The sequence below is a fragment of the Lepisma saccharinum genome, chromosome 9 (genome assembly GCF_977018435.1).
Source record: "Lepisma saccharinum chromosome 9, izLepSacc3.1, whole genome shotgun sequence".
Lineage (NCBI taxonomy): Eukaryota > Metazoa > Arthropoda > Insecta > Zygentoma > Lepismatidae > Lepisma > Lepisma saccharinum.
In genome coordinates this window covers 93,177,759-93,191,109 of record NC_139237.1, presented here as the reverse complement: position 1 = coordinate 93,191,109, position 13,351 = coordinate 93,177,759, and the positions used below count along the sequence as shown (strand labels likewise).

Genomic DNA, 13,351 nt, shown 5'->3' with positions numbered 1-13,351 from the left:
AAGCGAAATTCCTCAGATGTCGCAAGAGCGTCAGCGGCTTATCGGAGTAGTGGTAAGCCGCGAGAAGCCTCTCGATACTACGCGAATGTGACAGCTGTCGGCTACCAGTTGTTTAGACGTGTTCACTTCGGTTTGCGTTTATCAGTACTCGTGTTGTTCAGTGCTAGTGCTTTATCGTGTGTTAATTGTTATTCATTCATTAGTTATGCCGCCAAACAAATATAGTCTTGAACAAAGAGTTTTTATGTACGATACTTACGTGAAAACGAACTCTTGCAGAAAAATAGTCAGGCGATTCGCAAGAAAATTTCCTGGCAATCCTGTTCCGGACAGACATACTGTTTACAACCTCGTTAAAAGATTACGAGAGACAGGATCTCTTGAACCTAAGAAACGTGTTTCCAGACGACGTGTTCTTACGGAAGAAAAGCTAGACGAAATTGGTGAACGACTTGAACATACTCCAAAAAAATCCCTCCGTCGGCTTGCTCAGGAAACAGGCATTTCAAAATCCTCAGCACGAAATGCCACTAAATTACTTAGATTAAAACCCTACAAAATTACAGTGGTTCATGAATTGCAACCGCGCGATCACGCGACTAGAGTTCGATTCTGTAACTGGATGCTGGATAATATTGTTGCTGGCAGAGTAAATCCAGAATTAATCATATTTTCAGACGAAGCTTGGTTCGAATTGAATGGCCGAGTTATTTCACAAAACAATCGCTATTGGAGCGCAGAAAAACCTGACCTTGTGCATGAAGTTCCGCTCCATCCTGCAAAAATTGGTGTGTGGTGTGGTTTGAATGCGCACAGAATAATAGGGCCTATTTTTTATGAAGGTACTATCAATGGTGAAAGGTATCGAAGAGACATACTACAACCATTTTTTGAACAATTAACGGACATTGAATGCCAGCAGTCATTTTTTCAGCAGGACTCTGCTACTGCTCACACTGCTTATGAATCACTTAATTTTATTGCCGAGATTTTTGAGGACAGAATTATCAGTACTGAGTTGTGGCCCTCTCGTAGCCCCGATCTTACTCCTTGTGATTATTATTTATGGGGAACATTAAAAAAGAAAGTGTATCAGAATAACCCGCGTACAATAGAGGATTTAAAAGAAAATATAAGAAGAGAAATTGCCAGAATCACACCTGAGGAGCTTATGGATGTTCAGAGGAATTTCATACGCAGATGCCGGAAATGTATTGGTGTTGAAGGAGGTCATTTTCAACATCATTTATAACACAGAAGGTTAGTGATCATCATTATTATTAGTTTTAAATATAATTTTACACTTTCGGTTTGCTTTATGCGCCGCGATGCTGTTTCTGTTACGGACTATCTGTTACGCAATTTGGCGGCACCTGATGCATGACAAGGCCGGTAAGCGGCCGACGCTGAAGCGGTGTCTAAGAAAGATTACATGTCAAAAATAAAGTGCCAGAAATATTTGTATTTTAGAGGACACCTTTTCCAGCATCCTTGCGGCAAGGTACGTGCTTATTTAAGTTGTAATTGTAACTATAATTGTGAAAAGTGGAAACATTACAAAACAAGCGGTTTGTGTAACGGGCTATCTGTTACGCAATTTGCCGGCACCTGTTGCATGACTGGGCCGGCAAGCGGCCGACGCTGAAGCGGTGTCATGCTGCAATAACCTCCCTGTATGTTTTTCTTGTATGTACGCATTGCTTGCATTATAGAATTATTTTCTTGTAGTTTACGGTTATTACAAGCATAAGAAAACAGTTTTTCTTTGTGACGTTTCAGGAGAACACACGCTCCTTTCATCAGACATTTATTTTCATTTTGACTAAAGATACAGTTATAACAATGGTTTGTAATTTTTAAACAAAAAGAATCCGTTATATAATGGACGTTGTCAATGTTACATTGTTGTAATATAGCAACTTAACTGTGAAAAAAAGCAGTCTGTTGTATTTTTATTTGAGATTTTTTAAATTATGAATCCCAAATATCATCAGGTAATTCAAATTCATCATTGTTTTCACACAGTCTCTTGATGTTTTCTGGTACATTAAATTTCAAAGATGGTGGCTTACTCCATTTGTGAAAAAGAAAACTCCATACTGGATCTACAGTAACAGATCTGGAATGGAATGCACAGAATAAACCAAATCAAAAAACAAGTAGCAAGAAAACTAAAGGAAAAGAGAAATACAGACAAAGATGAAAAATCTGTTGAAAAGAAATTTGTGTGCATTCCATTCCACAAGGGATTCTCACATAAAATTGCAAAAATTTTCAGAAGTTTTGATTTCAAAATTGTTTTTAAATCACCAAGAAGTTTGGAATGTACATTTAATGAATTCAAAATGAGAAACTCTCTACCAGATGCGGAAACCACAGGAATATATAATATAAGTTGTTCATGTTCAAAGGATTATGTGGGACAAACAGCAAGGAAAATGGCAATAAGATGGCACGAACACGATTTGGACATTATAAATCTAAACCCAAGAACAGGTTTGTCAACTCATATCATCGAAGAGAAACATTTGATTAAAAAGAGAAGGGTTTTAAAAAGATTAACGGGAAACACAGAGTTGAATGTCTGGGAAGCTTCGTTCATTGCAGAAGAACACTGGAATAAATTAAATAATGAAAATGGTAATGTAGATCCAGTATGGAGTTTTCTTTTTCACAAATGGAGTAAGCCACCATCTTTGAAATTTAATGTACCAGAAAACATCAAGAGACTGTGTGAAAACAATGATGAATTTGAATTACCTGATGATATTTGGGATTCATAATTTAAAAAATCTCAAATAAAAATACAACAGACTGCTTTTTTTCACAGTTAAGTTGCTATATTACAACAATGTAACATTGACAACGTCCATTATATAACGGATTCTTTTTGTTTAAAAATTACAAACCATTGTTATAACTGTATCTTTAGTCAAAATGAAAATAAATGTCTGATGAAAGGAGCGTGTGTTCTCCTGAAACGTCACAAAGAAAAACTGTTTTCTTATGCTTGTAATAACCGTAAACTACAAGAAAATACTCCCTGTATGTGCTAATAAAATACTTAGAGTATCTCTCTGGATTCATAGTAGCAAATCTATGACTTGTTTTTTGGAAATTAAAACCCACACGATGAAAGAATCAACCCAGATTTTTCATCTCCAGATGTGTGAGATTCCAATTGCAAAGAGTGGTGTTGCTACGTGCGTGATCTTAGCCCAGTCATAAATGACATGTTCGGCTCCCAGTTCAGGGAGAGGCAGAGAATGGGAGGCCTATTCGTTTGCTACCCTGCAGTGACCATTAGGCTTAGCTGCACCTTGGACTCCGAACTGTTGCTCTGAGGCATGAGTTTGCCAATGAAGTATACCACAAGAATTTCACATCACCATGGTAGCTGCACCAACCTTTTTGGTTCATGGATCCATGTAACCTTACCCACTCTTGCACCAGATCCAAAAATCGAATTTGAACTTGGTCCTCTCTCTCTCGCATGGGGAATAGTAAAGTAGCACTTATTTATTCACTGTGTTTGTTTGGCTTGAAGATGAAGAAAACCCCTTTTCACAATTAAATTTGCATTTTTTTCTATTATTATTCCAGCTTACAGAAAACCATACATCTTCATAGTGCACTTTACATCAGTTGAAGTTTTCAAATTATCATCATCATCATTCACAAGGAGCAGGGATGATAGTGATGCTACAGTTATTCAACATCCAAGGGTGTTTGTCGATGTACAGAATCCCAGATATTTAGGTGAGTTCTAGGTGTTACAATTGGTGAATGTTAAAACTGCATTATGATCTATTTTTTGGGTTGCTTCTAAGTTTCTTAGGTCGAATGTGCCCTTCGTACAGCATGGCTGTGTTCATGTTACTTGCAAATTTTTCTCTGAAGGCTTATAATCATGAAAACTGCAAACAGTTCATTCTGTTTATGTAACAACACTCTCACACATGTTCCCACATTGTAAGTACAGATTCTGCAACATGTTTTAAATAATATAGAATAATATCAGCGGACCCTTTCTGCAGAAGGTGGAGTGCAAATTAGGTTGAAAACGTCAGACAGGGAACATAGTAATTACAAGAAATTTGTTTTGATAACCCTGATGTTTTTCAGTTCTGTTTTTAGCAGGTAGAGGATTACTTTCAACTTGCCTCTATCACTTAACAGGGATTTCTATTTAAACAAATGTTCCTTTTATTCTTTAGGGCCTGGCAAGACTGGTTCTGTGATTATTGGATCCACTCAGACTGATTGTGTGGAAGTTTTACTTATTGAAGGTTCTTCTGCATGCAGTGACGTGGATGACATGGGAAGCCTGTTCAGTTTAGCAAGCCAAGAAACTGCCGAAAGGTAAGCCTTATGCAGTGGAACCCTGATCCCAGTTCTTCCATTTTCCTGAACGACACATTTAATCCTCCCAGTACCAGAGACAAAAAAGTGTACAGAATTTTTCCCTAGATTTTACCCTTTTCCACATTCTAAGTTCGTTAGCTAATGACCCTTGAAAACTTATACAGTCAACTCTGAATACAACGAAAAGGGTTGTTATTGGAATTTGCACCAATTTCCAGCTTAAACAGAGCTCAAACGGACACAAAGATGCCTAGGAGACGGTAACACCATTTATCCTGGTAGTTATAACCAGTTATGCACAGGACACGTGTTGTGAGAAGGTAAAATAGAACATGAAAACGTTTTCACAAAAATGGATTTAAAATAATGTTACTTTCTTTCAATTGTGCACAGTCATTGCTCTTCCAGGAAATTCTTACAATTCATGAGAAACCCGTTTGCACTGAGACCTATGGAAAGGAAAACAATCTCTCGCTTATTGCAAGTGAAACTCGAAGAATCTTGACACCAGTCACATTCGTGCCAGCAAAAGTCGGGAGATATTCAGGCAGAATGAATGTTTGATTTTGTAAGGGTGTACTGGAGCATTGTCTTGTTACAAGATTAATTGGTAAGATAAGATCTCTTGAGAGAATCAACACGATCTTTCTAGGCACCAAACCAAAAAAAAAGGTGGGGCTGTACATTTCGTTCTGGTTCGGCTGTGTAAAATACAACGTAAAAAAAAGTCACATTTTCTTTGATACAACCAACTTCATAGTCACCCCCCCCCCTCCCCCATTCAAGGGAGCAGTCCATACTCCTTCCTCGACTTACATTGTAATACAGCCTGAAAAAGGAAACACGCAACTTGCGATCTGTTTTCACCTAGTGTGTATTCTAAGACACATTAAACAGCGTCGCAGTCGATAATCATTCGGGTTTTGAATTGGATTTCACTTTAAATTGTATATTTAGTCCCGATTAGCCCATCAGCATAAAATGAACTCAAAACAAGCTTTATGAAACCTGTGCATTTTCAGATATAAAAATGGTAGATCGTTATTTACTCTCACGTTAGACTTGAGAGCATCTGGGAAGGCGGGTGGAAAGTGGGTGCGCAGTAGCAAGAAAAGGCAGCGTAAAATGTAACCACCACAACTAGGGACAGCAATCCAAGCATTATGTACCTATTCTCTTGCAACTCATTCCAAACAAATAAATAGTGCAAAGTCAAAGTCTTCATTGTCGGTGAGGCAAGGGACAGCTGTTTGTATCGAAATAGGAAAAGGTGTGGGTAATTGGAATGGAAAGTAAAATGCGTGAAAACCTGCAGAGATAATTGCAGAGAACGTTTTGCCTTTTATCTGGTCCGTGAGGCAAACACGATATCTAAAGGGCCTCCCCATGGCGGAGTGGTAGCGTCGTTGCCTTGCAATCAAGTGGTCCCGGTTGAGGTTCATGACACAGTGGTTCGGAACCCACTTTAAACTGTAGGTCCAGTCCCGATTAGCCTTACTGTGCATAAAGTGGACTGAAAACATAAAATCAAAAAACAAAATATTTAAAGTTGATACTGAATAGATTGGGTTCAAGCCACCACGATCTTATGCAATGTTTTATAACGGCAACCATCATGTCATACAGTTATGTTTGAGTTATTGTTGTACGTATTATTATATATGTAAAATTACTATATCAATACGGGTAACAATAACAATGTATCTGTATTATATTAGTGTTATTGCCATAGTCATCCATACGCGTAATAAGAACGCTAACCAAAGAAATCGTTCCCAGTAATTCTGTAATGTATTGAATTAAAAATGGAAAGTACAACCGTACAACGAAGAACTGGAAAGTTACAGCACTTATTAGAAAATAATATACGTGTAACAGTCCAAGAATTCATTTCGACCTAAATATTTTCTGGTAAACAGAACCATAACAGCGAAATAAGTGTTTGGTGTTATTATTCCTTATTTCGTTATTATTATTATTATTACAAACGCAAATAATAAAATGTCTGATAAGCGTGAAATTCTACTACGCTTTCCAGTAGCCTACAGAATAAATTCAGTGAGCAGCGTTTGTTTCCCGTGCGAGGCTGGCAACGCTGACTTGGAGCCAGTACGGTCGAATCTGCAACTGTCTTTCCGCGCGCGGAGTTTTGAACGCTGTGATTTACTGTTTTGGTTGTGGCTATTGGAGTAGCAATATTTGGTATATCCGTGTGTACAATGGAAGCTGAGAATAGGAAGCGTTGTGTTTTACACAAGCAAGCACGTGAGATCGTGTACAACGTGTACAATTACTTTAAAATCGAGGCCGAGCAGAAAACGATTGTGGAGGGCGAAGCTGAGTGCCATGTTGCCAGACCTCAAGAAAGGACTGCCGCGGCGGTGCAGGGTAAGTTTGCGTTCAGTGCAGAGAATTGTGAGCGAGGGGAAAAAATCTGTTCGTGCAAGTGGGTGTGCTGTATTTCAATCACCAGGCAAAAATCCTCGCCGCGAAAAGCCTGTTACCGATATTGATGATTTCGATAAGAGCATATTACGCAGGGAAGGTTTGAACATGTACAGAAATGGTGAATTTCCTACATCATTGAAACTCTCAAAGAAAATGAAGGCGGAATGTAAATTTGTTGGCAGCCGATGGTCTATGCTGCGTATTCTAAAGAGCATGGGGTTTAAATATAGAAAATGCAATGATGGACGGAAGATGTTAATGGAAAGGACGGACATCGTAGCTGCGAGAGCTGCATTCTTGCGAAAGATTCATTGCATCAAACAAGAAGGAAAATCACCTGTTTTCTACCTCGATGAAACGTGGGTTAACCAGAACCACACACGAAAAACATGTTGGCAAATGAACGATGGTACGGGTGGCCTAAAAGTTCCTGTAGGAAAGGGGGGGCCGTCTGATTGTTTGCCACGTTGGCTCTGCAAACACCGGCTTCCTTCCCGATTGCAAATTGATTTTCAGAGCAAAATCGAAAAGCACATCTACCGATTACCACAACGAAATGACTGGTGCTGTTTTTAAGCAGTGGTTTGAAGAAAAATTAATTCCGAACCTTCCTCCAAGTTCCACTATAGTTATGGATAATGCCAGCGTACATTCTGTAGAGTTAAATAAGGCCCCAACAACAAATACCAGGAAAGCAGAAATAATATCGTGGCTGAAAAAACACAATATTCCCCACGCATCTTCGCAAACCAGTGCAGAGCTGTTACTTTTGGTCAGGAATCACAAGCCGACGTCGAAATCATACGAAGTGGATACACTTGCAAGAGGATTCGGCCACCAAGTTGTGCGTCTGCCCCCGTACCATTGCCAATACAACCCCATCGAATTAATCTGGGCGCAAGTGAAATCTTACGTTGCAGAAAAGAACAGCACTTTTAAAATGGCTGATGTCGAAAAGTTGACGCACGAGCCTGTAGCGAACGTGTCGGTTTCTGCCTGGGATAAATGTGTGCAACATGCAGAACGTCTGCAAGAAGAGGATTATCACCGTGAAATCTCTCGAGACAGCATCATGGAGCCCTTCGTTATCAACCTCCAGGACTCCGACTCCGAAGACACTGAGTGTGAAAATGAATCTTCTGAATCTGAGTAAAATTGCAGGTATGTATGTTCAGTTGCCGCATTCTTATCCTATTCATTTCTGTTTTGCGATTTCATTTGTATGTTTATAATTGTAGTATCTATGGAGACAAAAATGCTTCGATTTGTTCACTTAATGTCAAACGAAATTTCTTTTTTTAAAATTTTGGCTCAAAGATCTTGTTCATCGTTTCATTGCGGTGCGTGCGAAATACATCGCATATCCACTCGGCCGCGGATGTGGCAACGCTCTGCGCGAAGGTAGCAGACGACCGCCTTCCCAGTTGCTCTCTAGTCTAATCAACGATTTAATGTTGGATTTAGGAGTATTCTCAATGTCAAACATCCGCTCCTCCAAACATTTTCCCGGTCTCAATGTCCATTCCTACATTGGGCACTTCTTTTTTTTCTCCCACATGAATGGTTCTGAAGAAAAGCGGCGATTATATTGTGTGCATTTCCTTCCAACACTCTCTTGTGTCAGATGCAACATAAAATTTACAGTTTTGCTTAACAGAAGGTGCAGAACATGAAATTGTTTTAACTCTTATTTTTCTTTTATCTTAAAATCAAAACAGCTTTGCGAGATTCAAAACAATGACTTTTTGCTTTGCGCTGAATGAGTCATTGCTGTTATCAGAAAGCGACAGCTAGGCAAAACACTGGTGACAGCTCAGCGTAAAAACAAGGAGACCGGCTGGAAGTTCGAGCAACAGGTGGTCGAAGAGAAAATCCTCAGCATTTTAAGATAACGCAACCGTTGAAGACTGAACTTTTATAAGCAGTGTGAAGAAGAAAGAAATGACCCTTGCTTTACATTTTACTATGCAACAGACAATAATACGGGCAATATTTCCTCTACAGTAAATTGCATTGAAAATTCTGCAATTATCACATTGTGCCTCTGACATTGCCGTGCACACCAGTGGCAAAGAATGAGCTAGGAAAGGGAGAGGGGGGTAACTTTTTTTATGTGTCTTATGATCTTTGTTCGTTTTCAAGAATGTATCCAGAACTGGTTTCCCCATTTTAGACGTCAAAGGAAAGGAAGAGGGGTCCACTTCTACCCTCGCCTGTAATCACCCTGTGTGCACACATTAGTAAGAAAATCTTGGTTGATACAATCGTCATCGTTGCCCCCCTCCCCCTACTGAAAGGAAAAGAGAGGGAAGTCACTCGGTCAACGGAACACTTTTTTGGCAGATATTACGACATCGGCACAGTTAGGAAAACATATGAAGTGGGAAACTGTAATTATGATGCATGTAAGATCGAAGTAAACTTTTGCAGATGCTTGGATGACAAATCATTAAGCAGGTTGACGATCTTTAGTTGGCCTATGTGGCTTTGATTATCTCTAACAGTTTCGCTTTTTTATGAAGTGTAACAGGGGACAAAGAACATGTTTTGAATGAAAGCGGTTACCGGAAGTTGTCGGCTACAAGGCCAAGAGTTGCTCACTAACTGGAACCTGCCGAACTCCAGGTCAGAGCTGGACAGATGGTCCAGACTTCCAGGCACCATGCATCTGTATTTTGGAACATTCCTGCGATCTTATTTCTAATTTCTCAAGATGGTGTATTTATCGATGAAAGAGCTTGACCTGACACATACATAGACAAAGACTGCAAGTTCAGCACAGTCATTTCGGGCTGCTCCCCACCCTCCCCCCATCCAGTTGTCAGCAGCTCTTAGGACAAGGAAACAAGTGAAGGTTGATTTAAAATAACATCCAAGCACATTCGATCTTCATTTCTCACGTATCCAAGAGCAAGCAAAATCTCAATGGCAAAACAAGCCTAGCACCTTGGGTAGGGGCCATCGGGTGCAGGGTAACATTGGTGCATGGGGGGAGGGGAGGGTAGAGGTCAAGTGCTATTGGATATCACTCAAGCTTGGTGTGGTGGTGTCTATTTTTAGATCAGACCCACTTGCGAGTGGTAGAGCACTTGTGAAGGGAATGAGTGTGTATAAAACGAGTGCAAAAAAATGTATTTTTCGGCTGATTTCTTTCAATTTTTCAACTTTTTTCCGAATTTTTCATGGTTCCCAGGATAAGTGTCTTTTCTTCGAGAGGGTCATTATATCCAAGGTCGTAGAATCGAGAGTTGAATGTAGTTGAAGGTTCACTGCACGTGGACTTTAGATAAAGCAGGTAAAGCGAAGAAGTTGCATTTGTACTTTTTTCTGCTTGTTTTTCATGTTTACAATCAAACTTCAATAATAGTAAAGCACATGGAAACGTCAACAGTAGTAGTATTTTTAATTTTAGATTTATTGCATTGCATATTTGCAATTAATCAAAAATTGTAGAAAAGCAAAGTAAGTCGCTGATTTTTTTGCGCATTATAGGTAACATCTCATCTTGACAAGCTACATCATAATTCATGATGGATGCGGTAAACGCGATTTAAAATTACTTATGTGAAATTTTGAAATTTTTTATTCCCACATTGCCAGATGCCGTACCCTTAGTGAATGAAGACAAGTGTCTCTTCGAAATTAATAGGATATAACCATTAAATTGTGTAAAGCGGAAATACGAAATTTCAAAATTTCATGTAAGTAATGCATCATAATGTTGTGTTGAAACAATGTTTCAATGAAAACCATGGTTCATTGTGATGCTCTTTGTATGTTTTATTCTTCCATTTACCTCTGATAAGATTAACACATGTAGCAAGACAGACATTCCATTTGGAAATAAGTTTGTACATTTAAATCAGTTTAACTTTAAAATATAATTTCTTTTTCCACTAGATGTAGTTCTCTGATATTATCAGGATGATGAATCGTTGTATCCCTGATTCCCCCGAAACTACAACCACCATACTGAAGTAGTAGTTTTCTTTCCAGTGCTCCTCCTGGCAACAGCACGGAGTTCAGCTTCACGTCATCCCTTGTGCAGTCACTCGATGATGCCACCTTGGATGCTGTGTCTGTGATATCCGACGTGAGCTCTGTGAGCCACAGCCGGCCTCCTTGGCAGGCCGAGAGTGAGAGCTTCAGAAAGAGGGTGCAGTTCAGAGAATGGAAGTAATTGTCCATAATTTATGTGTAACTAATGTGATTAGTAAATTATTTTTGTGTAACTAATATATTATTTGCTGTACAATAAATTTTATATACTCAAGTAATATTCTTCATACCAAACCTCTATCAGGTAATTCACGCACTGCCAGTCTTGAGAAAACTCTTTGAATGCACAGATATTTTAATTTTCTATTTTGTACAATCTTGTGGCAAAAATTTACTTCCTTTTAAAGTAAGGGATTGATAAATATGGGGAACTTAGTACTCACTTTTTTCTGCGAAGCTGTTTTTTTCTTTTTCGATTAATTTCAGTGGCCACTCCCACCATCCTTGTTGAAACTTGCTGTACTGTTGCTTGGCGTGCACCTTTTGTTTGTAGTTATCTGGCTGCCGTTAGGTGCGCTGTTGTTAACTGTGCATCTGGGTCTGTGTCGTCTGCTATTTCCGGGCGATAACTGTTGTAGTAGGGGAAACCAAGTGTGGTGTGTGTGCTTGCCCGCTATCGATGTTTAGTTCATGCGGGAAGTGCATAATGGCATGCATTTCCTTGATTTTGGTGTCTAAGAGCGTGTGGGTAGTGTGTTTGTCTTGAACCTTTTGAATTTTATGGCTATTTTATTTGATATGTTTAGAAAGACCAGTAGTAGGTTGAACATTTTTTGCATCTGCTAGGTGCTGTTGGATTCTTTCATTGACAGATCTGATGGACCTGCCGATGTAATGTGCCTTGCATTCACACTCTGCATCGTATACACCTGGGTTATCAAGGGGGGAGAGAAAATACCGTTTGTGTTTGTTCAGTTTATCAGCTATTTTGGAATTGGGTTTGTGCGATACTTTGATGCCATATGGGAGAAAGGCTTTGGATATGCAGTTGGAAGTGGTGGGATGCTAGAGGAAGGCATTTATATTGGCCCTGGAGGTTGGTTGTGGCTGGGTTGCTTGCGGATGGGTTGATTGTGGTTGGTTAGGGTGTCTGACCTGTATTTAGACCTTACTGCACAAAGTGGAAAGTTGTGCTTCAGTGTAGCCATGTTTCAGGGCTATTTCAGTGATGGTGGCTGTCTCCTCTCGTAGATCCTCTTTTCTGCAACAGTAGGAGAAGGCTCTTCGATAAAAGTTCAACCACACATTGGCTTTTTGCTTGGGGGGATGGTTAGAGGATTGATATTGTAACTGTTGTGGAAATGAATTCAGGTGTATACTCCTAGCGCAGAAGAAATATTGATGGACTAGCATGATACGATTGGATGTAGTTGTATTTATATTCAGGCATTCAACTCTATTAACTAGCGATTTGTCAACAAAAGACATGGTCACAAGATTGAATCCGAAAGAGTGTTTCGCAAAAGACAGCATAGCGCACAGGGTTGACAAAAGTCAGGATTGGAAAATGGAATCGCCAAAATAGACCATTGCAAAAACAGTTGGTGTCCACCAGTGCCAGCCACGTCCATGATGTATCATGCAACATGAAAGGAATACTAAGTATGTTGAGCAAGGCAGTCTATATTTCAGATTTCAGTAGAAACACGTTTCAACCCTCTATAAGGGTCTTCCTCAGACTCCGAACCAAATTAATTTTTTTTAGAGAGGACCACCCCCTTTTTCTCTATTTTTAGGAGGGTAAGGAGTGTCTCTGAGAGAGTCTTCCTCTTCTCTTTCCATTCAAGCCAGGGGTGCTAAATGGGGGGTCCCACCTCTCTCTCTTTTACTCTCTTTCGCCCCCCCCCTGAAATTCTCTCCTTCCCTTTTTCCTTCGTTCTTCCTCAGAGAGAGAGATAGAGAAAGTTCAGTGTCTCTGCTGAACCCCCCTTTCCCATCTTTCTCTCTTTTCTCCCTCTAACCCCTAAAGTTACACCCTCCTTCCCCAATGTAGAGAGAGGGGGGAAGGGGAGAGATGAACTCTCTCTTAAGAGAGGGCTAAAGGGGGTCCTTCTCTCTCACACACACTTCTGCCCCTGGAGTTGCCCTTGTAGATAGGAGGATGGAGTAAAGGAATTCTCTCTTGGGGGGAGTTAATCTTCCCTCCCACTTTCTCCAAGTACAAAAGAACAAGTAAGAGGGGAAAGAGTAAAAACCAGACACACGAGAAATTCAATTTTTTTGCGACCACAAGTTGCATCTTCAGGAGTAGAAACAAAGCGTGTGAATTTGGGGATGTCGTTACACTCATGGCTGATAAGTAGGCTCTCTTCCATCTTTTACATACTGAGGTTTTGGTGGATGATCGCTACCCGGAAACAGTCATTGAAGGGGATATTGTGGTAGTTGGTACGCACAGCAGCAGTGAAGTCCAGGTTTGGGTGGAGGATTGGTGGTTTGTTGATTCGAAGGTAAAAGGTTGTGGATGTTTCTCCCAGAT

At 39.9% G+C, this 13,351-nt stretch overlaps 1 protein-coding gene across 4 annotated transcripts in view; it reads left to right on the top strand.

Moving 5' to 3' along the window:
* The window catches only part of LOC145992266 (citron Rho-interacting kinase-like), a 181,547-nt gene extending 170,467 nt beyond the window's left edge, over positions 1–11,080 (top strand). For all 4 annotated transcript variants that reach the window (XM_083128641.1, XM_083128642.1, XM_083128643.1 and 1 more), the window contains 3 exons: positions 3,604–3,759; positions 4,218–4,362; positions 10,810–11,080. In XM_083128641.1, coding sequence (XP_082984767.1) covers positions 3,604–3,759; positions 4,218–4,362; positions 10,810–10,993 — 485 coding nt within the window. In that variant the 3' untranslated portion in view covers positions 10,994–11,080. The remainder of the gene's footprint in view (positions 1–3,603; positions 3,760–4,217; positions 4,363–10,809) is intronic.
* Positions 11,081–13,351: the final 2,271 nt, after the last annotated feature.